Raw genomic sequence first — 23,853 nt, 5'->3', positions numbered from 1 at the left:
CCCTCCAAAAAAGAATTAAACAATCTAGTCAAAGGAGCGACTATATGGGCCTCCATTTTCTTATAAAACAGGGGCGAGAAACCATCCACACCCAGTGCTTTGGAAGCAGCCAAATGATGTATAGCTGCCACCACCTCAGCGGGTTGAATAGGGGAAGAGAGCCACTCTGCATCAACTTCCGCCAAACAAGGCAAGGTGACGTTAGATAGAAAAGCATCTATCTCCCCCTCCGTGGCTTCAATTTCCGGAGAGTACAGAGTCCGGTAGAAGGATAAAAAAGCCTGATGAATGGCCCCGTCATCTGCACAAAGCTGTCCCGATTCATTACGAATCCGAGTTATGGAATGTTGTGCCTGAGTTTGCTTGATCTGTGCAGCTAATAAGCGACCCGCCCTACCACCCCATTCGAAAAACCGTTGTTTCCGTCTCTGTAGGGCCCAAGCCATGCCCTCTAAATCAAGTTCCTGTAAATCCCTCCGGCACTCCGTCAGCGCTACCCCCCCAGCCACCGACGGAGCTCTCTTATGAGCATTCTCCAGGCGTCGAAGGCGGGACACCAGCTCTAATCTACGAGCCACTCGACATTGGTTACGATATGACCCTCTCGAAATACAACAACCCCGAAGGGTGGCTTTAAAACTTTCCCATAGAATCGCAACATTAATGCCAGCCACGTCGTTAAAAACAAAAAATTCCTTGACATCAGTCTCCAATAGAGTCAAGGTATTGGGATCTTTCAACAAAGAGTCATTCATACGCCACAAACGACGACCACTTCTAACCTGTCCAACCTGTAACTCCAGAGTCAAGGGAGCATGATCTGACCACACCCGGGGTTCAATACTGGAGGCCAGGGCTCGAGGCAGAGCAACACGAGGCAGCATCCACATATCAATTCTAGTATATGATTCATGTTTCGATGAATAAAAGGTGTAATCCCGCGTGCCAGGGTGTAAATAACGCCACACATCTATCAAATCCTGCCTACGCAGGAAGCGCAGAAAAGCCCTTCTGTCGCTTCTAGCATAGCGGATGGAAGAATTGGAATTATCCTCCTGAGGATAGCAGGTAAGATTAAAGTCTCCACCTACAAGGAGAGTACCTTCAACATGATCTAACAGCACACGTTCTAACAACGTAAAGAAGGCCCCCTGACCAACGTTTGGGGCATAGACATTCAGTAAACTATATAAGGTGCCATCCAACTCAGCCTTGACCAGAATGTAGCGGCCCTCAACATCCCGCACCACCTCTCTCAATACCACCTGGACACGTTTATGAATTAAAATACCCACCCCCTGGGTCTTTTTCCGGACCTTATTAGAAGAAAGGAAAACATGTGGATAGCTATGGTGTGTAAGCAATTTCTCATAGTGAGATTGAAAATGGGTCTCCTGAATAAATCCAACCGCACTATTCAGGCGGCTCATTTCTTTAAATAACAAGCGTCGCTTTTGTGGAGAATTCAGACCATGTACATTATAAGACAGCAAAGTAAGTTTATCCATTTATACTAGAGAAGAAAAAGCACTTCATCACCAAATCAATATCCTGTTCCAAAGCAGCCAAATCAACCAACCCCTGCAATCGCAACCCTAAGAAAAACAATACACAAACATACTTCCATACAATCATACAAAAAAGCACTCGGTCACAACCCTTCCCAATACCAACACCCCCCCCTCCCCCCAACCCCCCAACAATACCCCACATGGTCCAGCTACCAAAGCACCTGGTAACCCCGGTACAGGAAGTGTAGAGAAACAGTTCACAAAGGGACCCCCAGAACAAGCCCTATAAACAACCTTCGCGACAGAAGCCGCTCAGCAAAAAGAAGAAGAAACATACACAGCACAAAATTTCAGGAACACATCTCACAAACACAAATGTTCAAATGGATGAGGACGTGGCCGCTTCCAAAGGGCGACGGGCTGCAGTCGACCTAGCCTGAGGCAGCAATTCTAACCAGTAAGCCACACCGCCATATGATCTACTATTCAACTGGATTGAGCAAATTTGGCAATGGCAGACCCAGGCTTAATGGGGTAAAAATAAATGAAAAACTGAGTGAACTTTCTAAGGGACAGAGTCTACTTCAAGTAGGGAGCTAAGGCTTGTTTGCAGTCTGAAGTGTATAAAAAATGTTCAATGTTGTAGGCATATGGCATAGGGAAAAATATTGGTAGGATGATTAAGGTGGAAATTTAACATCACCTTAGGAACGAACTTTTGTTTAAAAATGTCCTATAAAATTGATCAGTCACTGAGGCCTGAAGCTCACTAACTCCCATGTTGAAGCAACCACCACCTGCCAGCACCCCCTGAACTGCCCCGAACCAAAAGGAGGGATCCCAAGCCCTCCTGCCGGCACCCCCACCCGAACCTGCAATTGCAGAAGGGATTCCAAGCCCCAGGATTCGGTTGGCCCATGTGTCTAAGGCCCTGCCCATAGGAGGGGCCTTAGGCACCTGGGCCAATTGGAATTGGGCCAGTTGCCTAAGGCCCCTCCTATGAGTGGGCCTTAGGTGTCTGGGCCAATCAGGCCCTAGGCCCCTCCCCGTGCATCACACAATGCACTGGGAAGGGGTAGGCCTGCCATTCTGAGAATGGCAGGCCTGCCGGGCAACTTTCAAGTTAGGGGGGGAGTGTCCTGAGTAGTGGCGGGACATTCAAGGCGTTCGCGGGGGTGCACCTTCGGCAGGAGGGCTTCAGATCCCTCCTGCCGGTATTCGCGGGGAGGAGGGGGTGCACCTTTGATAAGAAGGCCTGGGCTTCCTCCTGCTGATATTCACGGGGGAGGGGAGGGAGGTGTCAGCAAGAGGGCTTGGGTTCCCTCCTGCCGCGATCATGGGTTCGGGTGGGGGTTCAGGCAGGAAGGCTTGGGATCCCTCCTGCCGGTTCGTGCCAGTTCAGGGTGGGGGGGGTGGAGGATCGTGATTGTGGCAGAAGAGATTAGGCATCTCTCCTGCCACGATCGTTGCTAGGGGGGGGTTTCCCCAGGATTGTGTAACCAGTGTTGTTTTTAACAGACACCGGTTACAGAATCTTGCTTTTAGGTGAAGGACTAGCCCCTCCTTCGCCTAAAAGGTCTTGTTTTGGGTGTTTGTGACTTGGGCGATTTTTTGGTTGGGAATGTGTTTTAAAGACATAGTGGTGGTCTGGGCGATTAAACTGCTGAACGTAGAGGTAGGCCTTTCTAAAAAAAAAAAAAACCCACCTCATTTTGGATTTTTTTTGGGGAATGGACATTTCCCTGCTGCCTACTTTCAGAGTTTAGGGACGTAGGCCAAAAGGGGACTTAGACAGTTTTTTTTATTATGCCCCTCCATGCTTTTTGTATAATGTTCCAAGTTATAGTACAAACTTTGTATCAAGATCATTATGTACATACTTACCTTTGGGCCTGGGAATCCTTGAAAACCCATCATACCTTGATCTCCAACTTCTCCCTGTAATATCATAGTGAGTATGATCATTACTGCCACCCATTACCAACTAGAGAATAGTCATACATTTTAAAATTATGTTCTTACCGGATGTCCTTTTAGTCCAGGTTCTCCATTTGGTCCTTGATCACCTTGTGACCCAAGGTGTCCTCTTTGACCTGGTTTTCCTGGATGCCCTGCCAGTCCTTGTTCACCCTATTAAACAAAAGCCCTTAATTTTCTTAGGCACTCACCTGCAAATGTTTAGGGTTTTCGAAAACCCCATTTTGCAAAGGAACTTAATATGGGTAATTGTAAATCCAGGTTAGGGAGTTCACATATCTCCAGCATTTTACAAAAGGCTCTGCACGAGACACTATTATTCTGCGATACACACTACGGATTTCTGTTTCGCTACCTCACGCTTCTTGCCCATATTTATTTAGAGACTGAGGTTCATTTGTAAGGTCTGTTGACTCTGAAATATGGTCATGTGAAGTTGCCTTTATACTACATGTCCAACTGAGATTGAGAACTGAATAAACATTGCTTGTTGATTGGAAAGCTTTTGACTCCACTTTTTGCATTTCTTCTGCTGAATATGGAACATTTTGTAAAATAACTCGAAGTACACTGAAGAATACATGTGAATTGGCTAGCATGTTCAGCATGACCAGCAATCTCAAAAACTACACAACAGAAAATAAGAGAGGCATCACATTAAGTGCAGGCACTTGCATGTGAAAGTGGCAATTTCAGAACTTCCATATATAAGCGCTGCAAATTATATGTATAGTAGCACCGTTTCAGAAACCTGTAAGCCCTGTTTTGCTCACTGGGGGCCATAGATTTTCAGTGGCACTATCCAGATAATGCAGCTGAAAATCCTTCTTAACCATGCTGGCACTATCTGTTAGAGCTGAGGTGGTCCAGGGTTGGAGTTTCAATTTCCCTGGTTGGTGGTGATATTAAGTCTGACAAGGGGACAATTCAATAACTGGGCTCCACAAGTTCGGTGTCTGGACAGTACACTGAATGCTAATTCTGTAATGGTATTTGGGTGTCCATATTCCATTATAGAATACTAGAAAAGGTTGGCATCTACATGCCTAAATACAGCAGTTTGGCACATAACATAGTATTCTGTGAGTTACACACATAAATGGGAGCCCGCATCTATGCTCTGGCCATATGTATACTCTCTAGCATTTACACATTAAGTGAGTCGTGTGCATCAGTTATAGAATACTGCTTAGTGCCCAATGAGTATTCTTTAATTTTAACATAGAAATGACACTTATATTAAGGTGCTAGATACAGAATGAGTAGGTAACTGGATAAAGACAGCAAAAATGCTGCCCTAAATTTTAGAGCCTAACTAAAACCAGCATCTTTAGTTTCTGCTGCTGGAAGTCCTGGAAGCCATTTTGACTCAGAAGCTGTGGCTCCTACCAGCCACCAACAACACGGTAAGCCCAGAAGGGGGCTACCACCAGAAGGTGGGTTTAGAAGAGGGGCTCTTTTTGGTCGGGGAGGGGGGGAGGGAGCAAGGCATGAGTGAGGGCTGTAAAGTTTGGTCCTAGTTGAAAATAACAGGCCAAAACCAAAACTTGGTCATCCACTACTAACTTTATCCAGTTAGTTTTCTCGGCACTAGACTGAATATTGATCATATATGGATAACTGCTGGTAGGTTATTTTTGGTTATTCAGTGATGGCCATATCAGCAATGAATATCCAGGCATTAGAAAAAAAAATGTGGCAGCCAGCATTTAAATTAAATGCTGACCACTGTGGTGGAATATCGGGCAGTAAAGGGGTTATTCCATAAGGCATGCACTAAATTTAGGTGACGAGTAGGGGACTAAATCATTAGAATAATTGTATATACATGAATGCTTATATTTGATGATTTTACTATTACTGTTATGCTATTAACAAAATTGTAACTTTTATGTTAAACTGTACCTACTATCCACTGCATTGGGTGAATCTCTTAAAATAGGCAGTTAATAAATCCCAATAAATAAAAATTAATTAATAAAATATGTAAGTCCATATGGGTGAATACCAAAAATTCTGCATGAGCACTATTCTGTAAATACACCTATATATTACATAGCATGTAGTTTACAGGTTGACATACACATAGGTGGAGTCTGGATAGCACATGTGCTGTATTCACATTTCCATGTACAGTATATAGAATGCTGTAAGTTAACACATATATCTCTGGCATTTAGGTGTGAGAACTTACACTAGGCAAATATTTTTGCTATTATGCTAGTATAGGAAAATAGGTACCTGTGGGGTTACACTAGATTCTCTAACAGAACCTAGATGCCTAGGTTCCTATATAGATTAGGCTCCTATTACACAGCCTTAGGAGCACCTTAGGAGCACCTAAATGGAGGTGCCCACTTATAGATTTGCCTCCTTAGCCTAAATCATTTGTATAAACAAATTTCAACAAATGAAACCAATTTGACAGAGGGATATTTTTAAATCATTTCTGTAGCATATCTGAAAGCATGCGTATAATCTGGAAGTTATCCAGATTATCCATGTCTATCCTGGCCTGACAAATGTGCATTCTAACATTAATGAGCTGTTGCTTTTCTAAAATTAATGAGCTATTGCTTTTTTTTTTAATCATACAATATAAATAATGCTACAATTTATGCTATGTTATAAATAGTGCTTGGAGATACAGAATACATGGTACATTATTAATCCGCTAATAGGTTTTCCTGCAGTTACAGAATATATAATCAAGAATAGCAAAATAAAAGTTTTTCAGATGACATTGTAACCCCTGATTTGTAATGGCTGGGGTTTAAAGAATAATGGTCAAAACAACACTTGCATTACCTTTGGTCCTGGTGCACCAGTGCTCCCTGTTATGCCTGGCAAGCCTTTACGCCCCAGCGGGCCAGGATATCCTGCTAGACCTGGTATACCTGGGCTGCCTCGATTACCCTGCATGACAAATTAATAATCAATATAAGAAGTGATTTAAATTTTCATTTATCCTGATATTATACTTTTATTTGCAGCTCAGAATGTTAACAGTAGAAACTAGCGTGCTTCTTACTAGCGAGTATTTAGATCGATGTCTGGTTCCAGATTTTAGGGTCTTTTCATGAAGATGCTTATGCCAAGCTGGTATTTATGCAAAATATAGACCCCCATGTTACTGTGCATATCGTAAGGTCAGTATTCACCCAAGATATTAATCTAAGTCAGACTGTTGAATATGTAGTCCTAATGTTATATGGGTAGATAAGCTACCCATAAAGCAGCAGCATATTGCCACCATCTGAATAACTTTTGGACCCTCCCCCAACACAATTCTAATCCTGTCACACTTTATTCATATAACATCTGTCCATATAGCAAAGTTACTCACCTGTAAAAGATGTTCTCTGAGGACAGCAGGTATATATTCTCACATCTGGGTAATGTCATCCATGGAACCTGGCATGGACAGTCAAAAAGTATTCTGTCACTTTAAAACTTTAAGACTGCCCATACCACGCACGTGCTGGTGCCTTCCTACCCGACATCAGCTTGCATGACCTGCAGTTCAGTAAGATAACTAAGAAGCCTGCTGCCTTGGAGAACATCTGCTACAGGTGAGTCACTTTGCTTTCTCTGAGGACAAGCAGGCATTATATTCTCATATCTGGGACTCCCAAGCTGTCAGGATCATGCATTTGAGAAGGTTATTGACAACTACCATGAGCCTGGTGAAACTGAAAGGGTTGGAGGGTAAGTTGGCATTTAAGAAGAAAATAAGTTTTGTAGAACTACATGGCCGAACAGACTATCTCATCTAGAATGATTCTTCAAACAGTAGTGGGATATGAAGGTATGAATTGAGGACCAGGTGGCTGTTTTACATATGTCTTAATAGAAGTGTAGATGGGCTACAGAAGTCGCTATTGCTCAAACTTTATGTGCAGTGACACAGCCTTCAAGTGAGCAAAGGCAAAGCAGATATAGTCCACCAACCATGTGGAGATGGTTCTCTTGGTGACAGAAACTCCAAGTCTGTTGGGATTGAACGACAGGAAGAGTTGAGTGGTAGTTCTGTGAGGGTTGGTCCAATCTAAGTTGTAAGCAAGAGCACATTTTCAGTCCAATGTGTGAGTGTGGAGTGCTATGTCACCAGGGTGAGACAGGTAGAACTATGAACTGGTTCAGATGAAATTCCAAGAGTACCTTCGGAAGAAACATGGAATGTGTGTGAAGAACCACCCTGTCAGGGTGGAATGCTGTATAAGGTGGATCTGATATGAGCTCTTGAAGTTCACTGACCTGGCGTGCAGACGTAAGAGCTATGAGGAAGATTACCTTCCTAATAAGATGATTTAGGGATGAAGTCAAGGGTGGTTTAAAGGGAGACTTCATCAGAAGGGAAATTACTACATTAAGGTCCCAGGCAACAGCAGGAGGCTTGAGAGGAGGCTTAAAGCATTTCATGAATCTGGAAATCAAAGGATGTACAGGTAATGGTTTCTTGTCAATGGTGAATGAAAAGCACAATTACACTGAGATGAACTCTGACTGAAGTAATAATAATAATAATAACTTTATTCTTATATACCACCAACAATCTTGCGACTTCTAGGCGGTTTACAATGAAGAGAAACTGTACAGACAGCGAATTACAGAGTATAGCATTGAACATCTAGTGATAGTAACAGGAGAGTTACAGGGCTGTGTATTACATGGTTTCACAATGAGTAGCATTATACAGTCAACGATATTCAGAGCATAAGTAGGAGAAGAGAAAGGAGATTGCGCTTTGAGTTACAAAGGTGCAAGGCTGCGAAGGTGAAAAAGATAACATAAGATGTTGATGAGAAGTAAGTTGTTAAGTTGGTACATTTGAACGAAGGACGGGCACCAGTGGGAAAAACTGGTAACAATTAAAGATAGAAATTTTGGCAGAAGAGGGTAGACGGACTCCTTGGGATGGGAGGAGGCTCCGATTTTAGGGGAGAAGTCTGGTTAGGTTATAAATTTCTTAAACAATGTGGTTTTTAGTTCTTTCCTAAAGATACTATATGATTCTCTGGCGGCATAAGTGAAATAGCCTGTCCAAGTTTGCAGTTTACCTGCTTGGAATTTGAATGTTCTATCAAAGAAGGTGCGATATCTACAGCCTATGATATTTGGGTAGGTAAAGAGGTTACGGTTTCTGGTAGGCCTAATAGAGGAGTGGAATTCAAAGTGAGGTAGTAGGTAGCTGGGGGGCCAGTCCCCAGATTAGTTTACATTACATTACATTAGGGATTTCTATTCCGCCATTACCTTGCAGTTCAAGGCGGATTACAAAAGATTAATAAAAACGGTGTTACAATGGGAGAGCTATTAATTAGCTAGTTTATAGCAGAGGCAGGAGAATTTGAATAGAATTCGTGCTTCAATTGGTAACCAATGAAGGAGTTTGTAGAATGGACTAACATGATCGCTCTTCTTTAGTCCGAATATTAGACGGATGGCCGTATTTTGAACTATTCTCAGTTTTCTCACATTTTTTTTAGATATTCCCAAGTAGACAATGTTACAGTAGTCCAGGGTGGATAAAATCAGTGATTGTACCAATATTCTGAAGTATAGCGGGTCGAAGTATTTTTTTATGGTTTTCAGTTTCCAAAGGATGAAGAAGCATTTTTTAGTCACCGAGTTTATGTGCTCGGTCAGGGACAGGTGGGTATCCAGGGTGACTCCCAGTGTTTTTATGGTTTTTAGTATTGGAAAGGTGTAGAAGATATTCTAGAACTGATGGAACAGGGCAAGTGATTGGATCTACCAAGTGGAGATTATACCAGACTATAAAGTGAGTCCACTTGAAACAATAGCAGCGCTGTGCGGAAGGTTGCCTAGAAGCTTCAATGATGGCTGACACTGGTCCAGATAACATGAAAACATTCACTAGGAGAGAGATACCATGCTGTGAGTTTTAATGAACGTAGACTGGGATGAAGGAGATAACCTTCGCTCTGTGTCAGCAATGTTGGAAGCACTTGAAGGGTGATGGGTTCCTATATACTGAATTGTAGGAGAAGAAGGCACCATAGTTGATGTGGTCACTGAGGTGCTATGAGAATCATGGTGGTTTGTTCTTGGTGAAGTTTGAGTAGAGTTTTCCTGACTAGAGGAATTGGAGGGAAAGCATATAGAAACTTGCTCCACCAGTCGAGAAGGAAGACAACTGACTCCCGACAATTGGGAATGTAAAATCTGGAACATAAGAGAGGAAGTTTGTGGTTGTGAGGGGAAGCAAAGAGGTCTACTTCGAGGGTCCCCAATCCATGAATATCTGTAGTAAGATGGTTGCGTTGAGTGATCATTCGTGATGTTGAAAAAGTCTGCTCAGCTTGTCTAAGATATTTTGTTTCCCTACCACCACTTGTAGTCTAAGGCCTCCATGAGTTCTACATGAGGCTCTACTTCTGATTCCATGTTTATAGGAAGCACTTCCCCATTTGTCTGATAAAGTTGGTAAAAGACAGATTTTCAGGAGGGGACCTGCATCATGAAGGGAGATGAGGAAGGATTTGATAGTATTCCATAAGACTCATCAGCAGAGAAGTCTGTATAATCACTGGAAGAGCTTGGTGACCGATCTGAGTCATATTCCTCGATGTCAGCTCTTCTGGAAGTGGAGCATTCAGGAGAGTGTCAAGGGGAGTGTCAAAAAGAGCGTCGTCCGTGGGACAAAGAACGCTGAAGTGAAATTGGTGTGATCTGCTCCCTAGAAGATGATGCATGTGATGTGTGTCTCTTCAACACAGATCCTCTATGTCATGGAGTCAAAGAACGATACCTTGATGGACTGTATAGGCAATATATAGGACAGAAGAGTTAATGCAGGAGTCTGCTTAGAGTGCAACTGTAATATCCCAGCTAGCTCTTTCCTGCAACAATGCTCAAATCTGTTCTTGCTGCGATGGGTGCCAGTACTGATGTTGAAAAGGGTACAGTATATACTTTTCTCCATTGAGGATACAGACCATTTAACCTTATTCTCTATTTTTTAAATCTTTTAACTAGTTATTAATCCACAATAGGATTTTACCTCCTATCTTATGACTTTTAATTTCTTCAGGAGTCTGACATGAGGTACTTTATCAGATGCTTTCTGAAAATCCAGATACACAATATCAACCACATGTTGTAACAGAATGCCTAGTTCAACTGGGCAGGACGGTGTCTATTTTATAAACACACGCAGGCAACTATAGCACTTATTTTAGAATATTTATTTCCATTTTAGATGTGGAAATGCCAGTACTGGTATTGTGATGTTGAACAGTTATCCACATCTAAAATGCAATTTTAAAATATGCATTGATGTTTAGACTACATTCCCATTTACTAAGGTCACTAGATGCCCATTGGTTGGTTACTCCACTCCCTTCAAAAGCCCATTATGAGTCAATGCATAAATCAGCTTTCTTTTTTCTGGGTCCCATATTGTGGGGAAGATTGACTTATTTGTTTACTGCTTTTTATAATGTTTGGTTTTGTTTGAAATTGTGGATGTAAATGTTTTGTACATCGCTTAGATTTAAGCAATTCATAAATTTTTTAAATAAATAAAATTTGCCCAAATCTGTTAGAAGTGTGGCTTTTTATGAGTTAATCTATACTTACCCCCTCGTCTATTAAATTGCGCTTGTATTAGGGCTAGTATTAGGGTCACGTTATGTGGTTGAAAATTCTGGATGATTTTTAAAGATTAATTTTCTTAAATTTGGTTCGATTGTGCTTTGTTTGTTTGAGTATATCTTTTCTTTATAATAATGGTGTTCCTTTCTTATTTCTGTGCACGGTTTAAAATTTTGGAGCAAGCAGTTTAAGTGGGGTAGAGTCCATTGAAGAAGACTCTCACACTGGATGGCCTGTGGAAGCAACTTCCATAGAAATGTACAAGAAAGTCAAGGATTTAATTTTGTCAGACGAATTAAGATTTTCCGAATAGCTGAAGAAATGGCATCTCAGCAGGTACAGTTTAGAAAATAATTCATGAAATGTTGGGCATGTCCAAGATTAGTGCAAGATGGATTCCAAGAATTCTGACACCATGTCAGAAGGCTACGAAGCTCCAGTGCTGTCAAGAGAACTTGAAAATGCTTCATGAAGACCAAGTGAATTTTTTTCATCATTTGGTGAATGGAGATGATATTTGAGTCTATCACAGAGATCCTGAATCCAAAATGGAGGCAATGCAGTGGAAGCATAAGTCATCCCTCAACCAAAAAAAGTTCAAGACAGAAAATTCTGCAGGCAAAGTCATGGCAACTGTCTTCTGGGATGATGAAGGACTTTTGCTTCTGGAGTTCATGCAACCCAAGACAACCATAACTGGGGAGAGTTACACCAACACAATGATCACTTTCCAGGAGTCAATCAAAGAGAAAAGATGAGGAAACACAGCAGGCATACTGTTTCTTCATGATAATGCACCGGTGCACATGTCATGACAATCGCAGGCTGCCATCTGAGAATGTGGTTTTCAGCAGTTAAACCATCTATCCTACAGTTCTGACCTGGCTTCCTTGGATCATTTCCTGTTATAAGTTTTGAAGAAAACTCTCCATAGACAGCGGTTTTCAAGTGATGAAGACGTCAAGGAAGCTGTGACGTCCTGGTTTGAAGGTCAAACAGAATAATTATTTTCAAATGGGTTAAAGTTATTGCAAGAAAAGTGGATGAAGTATATGGAGCTTCCAGGGGACTATACTAAAAATAAAACAAATTTTTTTTGAAAACTCTTTTCTTTCCTATTGAGGTAGATAAATTATTGAACACCCCTTGTGTGTGTGTGGGTACAGTACCTCTATGAGTGTCGGGAGTAGTGCTGAGCATTCAGTGTGCCAGCCCGTGCTAGAAACTGCTTCCGCGGTTTTGTAAAATGGGAGTGTAAAACATGTTAGTTCTGATAATTTACTTCTGTCTATATTTGCCACTGTACAAGTATAGAAGGAAATGTGAGAGGGGGATGCTCTATGCGATTTAAAATGTTAATTGCAATTAATCACGATTAATCGATGTGTAGCTCTTATATGTGTATATATATATTTATTAGAGCCTGGTGCCTGGTGATTTTAAAGACGGAACAAAATGATTTTCTAATCACCAAGCAACAAAGTAAAAAAAAAAAAAGATTTATTCTCATTTTAGTAATTAAAACATGTTGATTCTGAGAATTTACTTCTGCTGTCTATATTTACTACTGTATGAGTACAGAAGGAAATGTGAGGGGGGATGACGCTTTAAGCGATTAAAAATGTTAATTGCGATTGTGATTGATCAATATGCAGCCCTTATATATAGGTGACAAAGAGAGACTTAATATTAAAATTAAAAACCTTATCTGTATACCTATACCCAATAAAAAGCAACACACTTACAGGTAGGCCAGCTTTTCCAAGTGAGCCAGCCATGCCAATATTCCCTGGCAAACCTTCTGCTCCAGGGTATCCAACTTTCCCCCTTTGTCCAGGATTACCTTGTTTTCCCTTAAAATTAAACACATATTTAAAATTTATTTTGCAAAATACAACAGTATCAAGCCACTAGCTATAGATTGATAGCAAGCATACCTCTTATGACAAAACTGATAAGCGTTTGCAGTTATCTCACAACTAAAATCTATATTGTGTGCTGGAATCTGCTGTTACCCACTCAACTTGGGTTTAGAAATTCATACAATACAGAGGCATACTTGGTTGATCTGGTGTCTAAAGTAAGATCAGCGTTAAGTATGGGAGAGCTATTTACTTGAGGGTGATCCATACCACATTTAGGTGTTAAGAGTTTGGGGTTGGGGGGGGGGGGGATCTATACTGATATAAAAAACTTGAGACACTGGTATTTACACCTACCCTGAGGCACATATAAGTGAAGCTCCATTACCTGGTTTCTCCATGACATTAAGTCCTCTTCCTACCATCAAACCTATTTCCCAACCTTCCTAACATCAAATTCTCCACCTTACCCTCAGCCCGACATCAAGCAACATGTCCTAATTCCTCTTCATTTGACCACCACCTCATATCAAACTTTACCTTCTAACCCCTTCCCCAAGGGCCCCTACCAGCAATCCACCTAATCTCATCACTGGGGTCTCTGGTAATCGTAGTGGAAGCAGAAGCGATCACCAGGTATTTCAACTCCTGGCGGCCATGGATTCCACAATGAAATGAGATTACCACTATTGATTTATTTTTATTAATTTATAGCCCGCTTACAACTAAGCGACTCACAAAATAAAACATGCATAATAATAAAAACAGTACAACAAAGACAAAAGAACACTTTACATGGAGAGGGCAAAGAATGCTGCATAAATAATCTTAACTTCTTACTGCCTCATTATACCATTAAAAATGGTTTCACAAATAGATGTCTTTTTAAACTGCTGTAAACAATGACAGTGGCGCAGATGCTCAGGCAGAAGTTGGCAACTTTGGAGAGTTACTGCATGCTAAATATGCCTTAGATCCGGCATTACTACTTTCCTTTCTTCATTTATTCTTAATGCTCACCTTGCTGTGTACAATTGAATAACATTCTTGAAAAAGGATGGAACATTCTTGAAAAAGGCTCTGAAACACCAAGCCTAAAACAGTGTACTGAATTCTTGATTGCAGAGGCAACCATTGAAGCTGGCTTAACATTGGTGCCACATGTTGTTAGAAGCCCAAAACCCCAATTATCTGAGTAGCAGCATTCTGAATTATCTATTGGGCTTGGATTTTAGCCTGAGAAAGCCCTTGTTAGCTCTAGACTTTGAACCATTGACTTAAAATCACTAAAACATAGCATCGGTCGTAATTTCATAATCAGTCTCAAGTAATAAAAGCAGACCTTAATCACCTTATTAATTTGAGCCTGAAAAGATAGCATCTCATCAAACATCATCCCTATATTCTGTGTTTCTGATCTCACCTTAAGATCACATATTGATTTTACTGTTAATTCTGACACTGTCTCTCCATGTCTTTTAATAAAATTTCTGATTTAGTTGTATTCAACAAATGTTTGTAAACAGTCATCCACATTTTTCATACAATGAGCTACTTTACTAGTCACATCCTTACCTTACACAACAGGGAATAAAAAACCTGGCTGTCATCTGCATACATACGACGACTCACTTTTAATTGATCAAACACTTTACTCAACGGTTCCAAATAAAGATTAAACAGCAGAGCTGGTAGAGCTGATCCTTGTAGTACTCCCATATGGCCCCCACCAGCAAACCACCCAATCTCATCACTGGGTTCCCTGGTAATCTTAGTGGGAGAAGATGTGATTACCAGTTGTTCCAACTCATGGTGGTCATGGATTACATAATGAAGTGAGATTGCTACTAGGGGTTACAGGTGCAATTTTGGAACCCGGGGCTGTCATGAGCAGAAGCAACTGAGGTTCCTTAAAGGGAAATTTGATGCCGAGGGTCAGATGGAAGGCCTGATTTTAGGAAGGGTGTAAGGGAGTGAGGCTTGATATGAGGCAGGGCAGCTTTATGTCAGGAGCAGCTAGGATCTGGAGCTTGATTTGGGGGGAAGGTCATGGAGTGGGTCTTGATGCCAGGGGGAGTCAAAGGGTGAGGGCTATAGATGCGGACAGGATCAACAATTTTAAATAGATGCTCATTGACTATCCAGGTTAGGTTCAGCTTATGGCTGACATGACACACATGGATTACTAATACAATAAATATTCTGAGGATTACAGCCAATAACACAAAAAGCAAATCAGGAGGTAAGTACATGAAGTCAGATGCTATATAAGCAGCAGGACTTGCTCAAGTCTAGAAATGGGCAAGATTTAGTCACATGTAACATAAAATGCCTGATTGAAAAGGTAGTTTTAAGTATTTTTTTTAAATTTAGGGTAATTACATTCTCCTCTAATATCTGGAGGAAAACCATTACATAGCAAAAGGGCTAAGAGGGAAAAACAGATCTCTGTCCGGGAATGCAATTAACAATACATGAATTAATATTTTTACTTTTGTTTATCCCCTAAGTACTCTCTTCTAATAAATCTTTCTTAAAATACGATTTCACATAATTTGACAACAGTTGAGATTTGGAGGTTAAAAGTAAGCAGACAATCAATACAGATTGCAGTGATTGGCCTCAGCTAGTAGTCCCAGTCCAAGACAACCCCAAAAACTGGCCTGGAACAGAAAACCTGGGAATGGAGAAGAAGTCTCCTCAGTATCCATGGGAAGCCAGACCATATAAGGCTGCCCCAGAGCGTCAGGGCATTCAAGGTCCACCTGGGAATGAACTGGAGGGCTGGTTGAGAAGCCTATCTGAGGAGACTGGGGCGATGGACTGGGAGTCTAAGGAGGAGAACCTTAATAATTTCCCAGAGGAGAGGGGACTGACCATAGTTGGCCCTGAGGAAATGGAACTGGCTTAAAATTATGCTCTTTATGAAGGGGGACACTTACTGAATGCTGACTTAAATACTGTCAGGTACAATTTTTTTTTTTTTTTTTCTTTTGATAGACTCTGCTTTGTTGTCTGCACTCCAGGTGGGGTGAGTCCCTGAGTTCTTTGAGAGAGTAAAGAGGGAGGAATTCAAAGGGTTAGAAGAGGCCTGGTGGGGTGGGGGGTGGGACAGAAATGGCACACACGTGGAGAAGCCAGAGTGAGTCCCCATGCAGACATGAGACTGGAAGATTGCTTTAGAGTGTTTATTTCTAGGATAAGCAACATAAAATGTGCTTTACTCTTTTGGGATCTTGCCAGGTAACTTGATTGAGCCACTGTTTGAAACAGGATGCTGGGCTTGATGGACCTTTGGTTGGTCCCAGTATGGCAAGTTTTATGCTCTTATGTTCTAAAGTGGAAGTAAGGCGAACACTGGGAACTACTGGCTGGTTAATCTGACCGTGATGCTAAGTAAATTATTGGAAACTCTGCTAAAACAGAAGACAGTGCAGTTTCTGGAATTCAATGATTACAGGATCTGAAGCAGCATGGTTTTACTAGAAACAATAGTACTAAATGGAGTTTTTTTTTCTGATGATTGGAGATGCCACAGAGACTGGACTTTGGTCTGGTTCTTTTCAACATGAGTGGAGGTGTATCCTAATGGTTAGTGGAGCCATAGGCAATGGAACACTTTTTTGTTTGGGGGGGGCCACAAGCTCATCCCCAGCCCCCGCCCCCTTAATAGTACTAATTGAAATACAATTTTTTCCATTCATTTTTCATATATATACACAATATAATCTTATTAACAATACATAACGATTAACCACAAAATTAAACTACGCAAAGTACACTGTATGTTTCTCAACATTCATTTCTACCAGAACACCTGGCTTTGGTCACACATGCAGAACACAGATAACCCCTATGCAAATACAAGACCAGAAACTAAAGTACTAATATATACAAACAAAACCCTAAGATGCAAGATTCTGCATGCAGTACAACCCCCAGAGAAATAGAAACAAATGCATTTCTTCCTGAACAGTGCAAAATATAGACAGCAGATATCATTTCTCAAAACTGATACAATTCAATCACTAAATTGAAAATAAAATCATTTCCCCTATCTTTGTTGCCTGGTGATTTTGGTTTTCAAACCATCTTTCCCAGCCTCTGGCTGCACTTCCTTTTGTCTGTGCTCTTAACTGTGTATCCAGAGCACATTATCCATTTGTTGTTTTTCTCTCCTTCACTTTCTACCATACATCCATCTTTAGCATTAACTTTTAACATTCAACTTTCTTCCATTTTTCTGCTTTCTTCTCAAAATCTACTTTTCCATGCCTTCCCTTCCCATCTATCCATGTGTACCATCTCCTCCCTCTTTCTTCTCATCTATCCATATGGAGCATTTCTTCTTATCGCTTCTCTATCGCACCCATTGCTGTGCATCATCTCCTCCCTTTGTCTCCCCTTTCCATCCATCCCTATGCACCATCTCATCCCTCTCCCATGGTCGACATCTCTGTCTTCCCCCTTCCCCTCTCATATGATCTGGCATCTTTCTCCTCTCCTTCCCATAGCCTGGAATCTCTCTCCTCTCCCATGGTCTGGCATCTGTCTCTCACCTCCTTCCCTTCCATTCTGTGGTCTGACATCTCTCTCTCCTTCCCATTCCAGTGGTCTGACATCTCTCCCTTCTTTGGGTCATCTCTCCTTCCTCCTCTCCACCACTATCATGTCCAACAATTCTCCCTCTTTCTTCCTTTCCCCATATACATCATCTCTCCCTTTCATGCCACACACCTATGTCCAATAATTCTCCATTCCTTTTCCCTCCTCCACAGGCAGCATTTCTTTCTCTTCTTTCCCACTACTCTACCTGTGCAGCATCTCTCTTTTCCTCCTTTCCTAACCCCCCTCCCCCCAGCCCATGCATTTGTCCTTCCCAACCCTCTCCCAGTACGTGCAGTTTCTGTCTTTCCCAAACCCCTGAGCATCTGTCCTTTCTGCCTTCCCAACCCCCTGCACCCAGCCTCTCTCTGCCAGGCTCTGCATTCAGCCCCCTTCCCACCCTCCCCCATCAGGCACTACACCCAGACCTCTTCCCTCCCCCCATCAGACTCTGCACCCAGATCCCTATAGACCCCATCACCTAGCCATCCCACCCCCTGTCAGACTCTGCATACATCCCCCTTCCCTCACTTGCTCTGCTCCGTCCTCCTACCTCCTCTGGTCTGGTGGTCCAGAAGTGCAGCGGGCAGGAGCGAGCTTTCCAGCTCCTGTCCCGCTGCTAACCCGGATGGTTTCTTCTGCTGCTGAGCAGCAATCAGCGGGAGCGCGCTTTGACGCTCTTGCTCGGTGCTCAGCGGCTTCTTTGACTGGCTCCCGTGAATTCTCGCAATTGGAGCCAGTCAAAGAAGCTGCTGAGAGCCAAGCAAGAATGTCAAAGCACGCTCCTGCTCATTGCTGCTTAGCAGCAGAAGAAACCAGCTGCGACAGGCCAAGTTAGCAGTGGGCCAGAAGCCAGAATGCTCGCTCCTGCCCGCTGCACCTCTGGACCACCAGGGATGATGAAAGTGACAATTTTTAGGGAGGCCATGGCCCCTGTGGTCCCCCCCGTTCCGACGCCTATGAGCGCAGCAGACTCAGAACCAGGTTCAAATACCAACACTTCTCCTTGCAATCTTGGGTAAGTCACTTAACCCTTCATTGCCTAAGTTGCAAACTTAAATTGTGAGTCCTCTTAGGACAAAAACATACTTACTATACCTGAATATACTGTATATATTGCTTCAATGGCTTTTAGGCCTGCAGGAAGTATATATGAAATTAAATAAATAAAATCATTTTTTGTAAGTGATAATGTAAAAGAGCTGTTGGAAAGATTTGCCTTGTGGATGACACCAAAATTTGCAACAATATAAACTCCCTGGAAGGTATGAAAAACATGAAGGAGTTTCTACTAAAGCTTGAAAAATGGTCTTGACTACAGCAACTAAGATTTAGGGCTCCTTTTACGAAGCCGCATTAGCGGCTTTATCGCACGCAACTTTTTAGCATATTCATTGTGGATATCTTGAAAACCTGGCCTGCCAGTAGCTCTCGAGGACCAGACTTGGGCAGCCCTGCTCTATGGCTTCTAGAAGTTTTATTGAGCTGAAGAGACTTTTCACAGGTATGCTCCCGTCAGATGACATCACCTGTATTTCTGTATTTTCTGTATTTCTTTATTTAAACCCCGCCATTCCCAAGGCGAGTCACAGTAAAGTACATACACAAACAGAATCACATACAATACAACAAATCAAACATAAATCAAACATCAATCTAACATAATAATAATAATGTAAAGCCTCCTTAAATTACAAAGAGGCTACCAGCGCCTCGCATCAAAAAACTATAAATCAAGTCCCATATTTCATCTTACAGAAGAGATGTTTCTTCAACATTTTCTTAAAACTACTCAAACCAGATTGCCGTCGTAAATATCACGGAAGTTTATTCCCCTCGCGAGGACCCACACACGAAACTATGCTAGCTCTAGACACGGCTAGCCGCAGCTGTTTCACTGTCGGAATATGTAGATCATCATGAGTCACCGAGTGCAACATACGCTGTGGTTCATATGGCAGAATGCTATCCATCAAATGTTTCAGAGCCTTATTGTGTATACAAAGATGCACCATGACCAGTAATTTATAAAGGATTCGATGTTCTAATTTTAACCAATACAAAGATATATAGCATTCTGTCACATGATAACTCTTTCTTAACAGAAACAGAGTTTGAACAATCGCATTCTGGGTTCAGTATTCAGTACTGATGCAGGTATACCCAGAAGCACAAAATTGCAGTAGTCTAAGCATGATAATACCACACTTTGCAAGACAATCCTAAACATAAAGGCAAACTGTTCAACAGACGCAATTTAAAAAATACCTTTTTTACTACCGCACATACATGCCTCCTGAATGTCATACAAGAATCTAGTAGAACCCTTAAATATTTTACCTCCGTAGATACTGCAACAGTAGTGTCTAATAAGTCAATTTTATCAGGAAGGGCATATCCCAATGAACGACCAAACATATAACCTTCGTTTTCTGGACACTCAATTTCAATCTGTTACAATTCATCTAACTATTAATCTCTGCTATCACCCTCTGCAGCCGTTGAACTGCCTTTCCAAAGTCCCCATTAATAGGGAGCATAAACTGAACATCATCCGCATAAAGCCGATACGAGACCTGTGCGGACCGCAGCAGTCTACAGAGGGGGATGTGATAGAGATTAAACAAAACAGTTGACAGGGCTGAGCACTGTGGCACCCCCATCGTAACTTTTTGCCTGTGGGACAATACACCATACACCAAGACTTCTTGCTGCCTATTCCGCAAGAAGGCAGCAAACTATTTAAAAACTACTCCTTCAATTCCACAACCTTTCAGTCTATCAAGTAAAATAACATGATCCAACGTGTCAAACGCTGACGACACATCAAAAGCACACCTGCTTCTGAAGACTTGTGATCCTGCCTGTTTTGTTTATTAGATTCTTGATATACTGCTTTTCTGTGGCACAACCAAAACAGTTTATATATTACATACATACAGGTACTGTAGATTTTTCTCTGTCCCTAGTAGACGACAATCTAAGTTTTGAAGAGCTGTGAGATGAATTTTCCTTGACTCTTTACTTTGGTTTTAAATTAAGAGACTTGTAGTTTTATTTGCATAATGCAAATTGAAAAAAAATATATTTTAGACAGAATGGATGTATGATTATAAACAATGCATGTATTGTCAGTTCAGGACTTCTGGCCAAATGTTAGAGAGTGTTCCTACTTTTATAATTTAGCTTAATTTGACAATACCCTTTCTCTTATACACACATACAGTATATAGTTTGATGAATGTGGGTGGTTTGGATGCCTCTATGGATTTAGTTTACTTTGATTATGGAGGACATTTCATTTCCCCATGTGTTTTGGCTGGGATACAGGATTTCAGATGATTAATACATGCAATCAATCAAAACATTGAAAAAGATAAAGATTCAGAGATCTTGCCACTTACGGGAACTCCAGGATTTCCAGCTGGACCAGTTGTGCCTTTCTTCCCTTTAGGTCCCTGTAGATTATACAGATAGCTATGAGCTAACAAAGTCACTTAGGGGGTAAATTTCAAACAATGTAAATATATGTAAAGTCTATGGGTATTTTTTTTACCCCACATTCTTTTTTTTTCTTAGTTCAATTTCTTTATTGAGATTTTTAAACAATACAAGGTCATAAAGCATTGAAACAAATCAATCAAGAATATTTCAATAGATAAAGCTTAGAAATTCTCTTCAGGTCATATAAATATGAGTAATTTCAGTACACATTAAGGTCCAGAGGAGGGTGACGAAAATGATAGGAGGTTTGTGCCAAAAGACGTATGAGGAGAGACTGGAAGCCCTGAATATGTATACCTTAGAGGAAAGGAGGGACAGGGAAGATATGATTCGGATGTTAAAATACTTGAAAGGTATTAACGTAGAACAAAATCTTTTCCAGAGAAAGGAAAATGGTAAAACCAGAGGGCATAATTTGAGGTTGAGAGGTGGTAGACTCAAGAGCAATGTAAGGAAATTCTTTACGGAGAGGGTGATGGATTCCTGGAATGCGCTCCCGAGAGAGGTGGTGGGGATGAAGACGGTGACTGAGTTCAAAAAAGTGTGGGATGAACACAGAGGATCTAGAATCAGAAATTAATAGTAAATATTGAAGAACTAAGGCCAGTACTGGGCAGACTTGCACAGTCTGTGTCTGTATATGGCCGTTTGGTGGAGGATGGGCTGGGGAGGGCTTCAATGGCTGAGAGGGTGTAGATGGGCTGGAGTGAGCTTTGACGGAGACTTCAAGTAGTTAGAACCTAAGAAAAGTGCAGGCATAGCTTTGGATTCTTGCCCAAAAATAGCTAAGAAAAAAACAACAACACATTTTTAGACTGAATCAGGTTGGGCAGACTGGATGGACCATTCGGGTCTTTATTTGCCATCATCTACTATGTTACTAGGACAGTAAGAGGTAAACACATCTCCCGCCAAGGAGGAAGAAGCAATTCAGAGTGGCCTGGTCCTGAGGAGATTTGAGGAATGGGCGACTTTATTACAGACAACCCAATTTTGAACTGTGAACTTCAAAGAGATGAGTAGAACAGTCGAGGAAAAAAAAAAGCTAACGTTATAGTGCATATACCGTATGTCTGCCTCCAGGCAGAATATGGCAAAAGTTAAAAAAAAGGACAATATTGCAAAATACTATGGGGCTGGTTTAACATAAGGAAAGCACTGCTATCCACCTGGAGTCAGTTATTGCACATGGAATTAGGCTGTTGACTGGGTAAAGAAGCATACCAGATAATCCCAGGGGATAGAGATCCCTTTGAAGTTTCAGCTGCCTGTGCATCACTCTGCTCTTTTTGAGATTAAATGTTAACTGCCAGATAGTAGACTATTCTTCTCATTTTTGTAGATATCTTCTCAGATTACCTACTCTGTTGCAAATATTCATGTCATCTGCCAAAAAAGTAAGTTTTTCCTTCTAACCCTTTGGCAACGTCACTCAAAAATATATTGAACAGAATTGGTTCCAGTACTGATCTCCGAGGCACTACACTACTCATCTTTCTTTCCTTTGAGTGAATTCTACTTGGCAACTGGAAAAAAAAAAGAGAACCCATACATTTTAGCTGATGAGTTCCTGTGTACATATATAACTAACATTTTTGCAAACGTGCCAAAATACTCGTATATTGAAAATATCTTTTACCACACCCTAAGTGGTTGTCAAATACCTTTTAAAATAGAATTCTTAAAAACTGGAATGAAACACAACAGTCATCCAGTGTACACCTAGCAAACTCACCGTTACCTTTTTAGATTAGTAACTTATTTATTCAGTTTTCTATACCGTTCTCCCAGGAGAGCTCAGAACGGTTTACATGAGTTGATTCAGGTACTCAAGCATTTTTCCCGCCTTTCCCCGGCGGGCTCACAATCTATCTAACAAACATGGAGCTAACCCTGCAGAGGAAATGATAAGATCAATTTCAGTCGCATAATTTGTTCAAAATGTCCTCCCTGAGCAGAACACATGAGAGAAGATGTGTATGTAACTGTCTCATTGCAAAGCTGATCACATGTTGCTTGAGTTCTTCTCATGTAGTCACTACCTTTCTGACGTTCTGTTGTACCAGTTAAATCAATCTTTTTCAGAAGCTTCTGTAAGCCCCTCAATGTCCAATTTTTTGTTGGAAATTCAGCAATAATTTTGCTTTGTAATGTTTAGTTTGTTGCAAAAGCTTGATAACAACTCTTTATCTTCTTCCGTAAATACCATTTTCATAGTTAATGTAAGTAATGACATCACACTGACATCATTTCTGCATGAAAAAGTAAGCAGTGAGTTCTGGCAATCAATTGTGTAAGTGTAGCTTGTCATTTATTTAGGTACAAATGACATAAATCTGTTTAATTAAAGCTGTTAAGCCAACAAAGTTAGATGACAAAAGCTAGGGGTTCCCTTTTTTCCCCCAGTCACCATGTGTTTGCCATCATTCTCTATTGTCTATCAGTCAACCAGTTTTAATACAGTGCACCACTTTAGATACTAAAGCCTGCACAGTTTATTCATCCTATAAGGAACTTTAATCAAAGGCTTTGCTGAAATCAAAGCAGACTAAGGGTCTCATTTTCAAAACACCTAAACATCCAAAAAAACAGCATAAAGTGGCACTTGGACGGTTAAATCACCAAAATGTTCAAATCACCATTATCAAATCTATTTTTTAGACTGTTTTCTATGATGTTTCTCTGCTATTTGCCTAAATTCCAAGGGGGTATGTTAGTGGCATGGTATGAGTGAGACTAAGGTGGGCTTAGGACAGAGGAGATCGTAAAAGGAG

The 23,853-nt window shown here is 41.2% G+C and overlaps 1 protein-coding gene across 3 annotated transcripts in view; it reads right to left on the bottom strand.

The window, feature by feature from the left end:
- The window catches only part of COL24A1 (collagen type XXIV alpha 1 chain), a 460,026-nt gene that overhangs the window by 43,788 nt on the left and 392,385 nt on the right, over positions 1-23,853 (bottom strand). For all 3 annotated transcript variants that reach the window (XM_033916356.1, XM_033916354.1, XM_033916355.1), the window contains exons 46-50: positions 20,980-21,033; positions 12,854-12,961; positions 6,297-6,404; positions 3,534-3,641; positions 3,396-3,449 (exon numbers count right to left, since the gene is read on the bottom strand). In XM_033916356.1, coding sequence (XP_033772247.1) covers positions 3,396-3,449; positions 3,534-3,641; positions 6,297-6,404; positions 12,854-12,961; positions 20,980-21,033 — 432 coding nt within the window. The remainder of the gene's footprint in view (positions 1-3,395; positions 3,450-3,533; positions 3,642-6,296; positions 6,405-12,853; positions 12,962-20,979; positions 21,034-23,853) is intronic.

This window comes from Geotrypetes seraphini, chromosome 12 (assembly GCF_902459505.1).
Source record: "Geotrypetes seraphini chromosome 12, aGeoSer1.1, whole genome shotgun sequence".
Taxonomy (NCBI): domain Eukaryota; kingdom Metazoa; phylum Chordata; class Amphibia; order Gymnophiona; family Dermophiidae; genus Geotrypetes; species Geotrypetes seraphini.
This window is presented reverse-complemented; position numbering and strand designations above follow the sequence as displayed.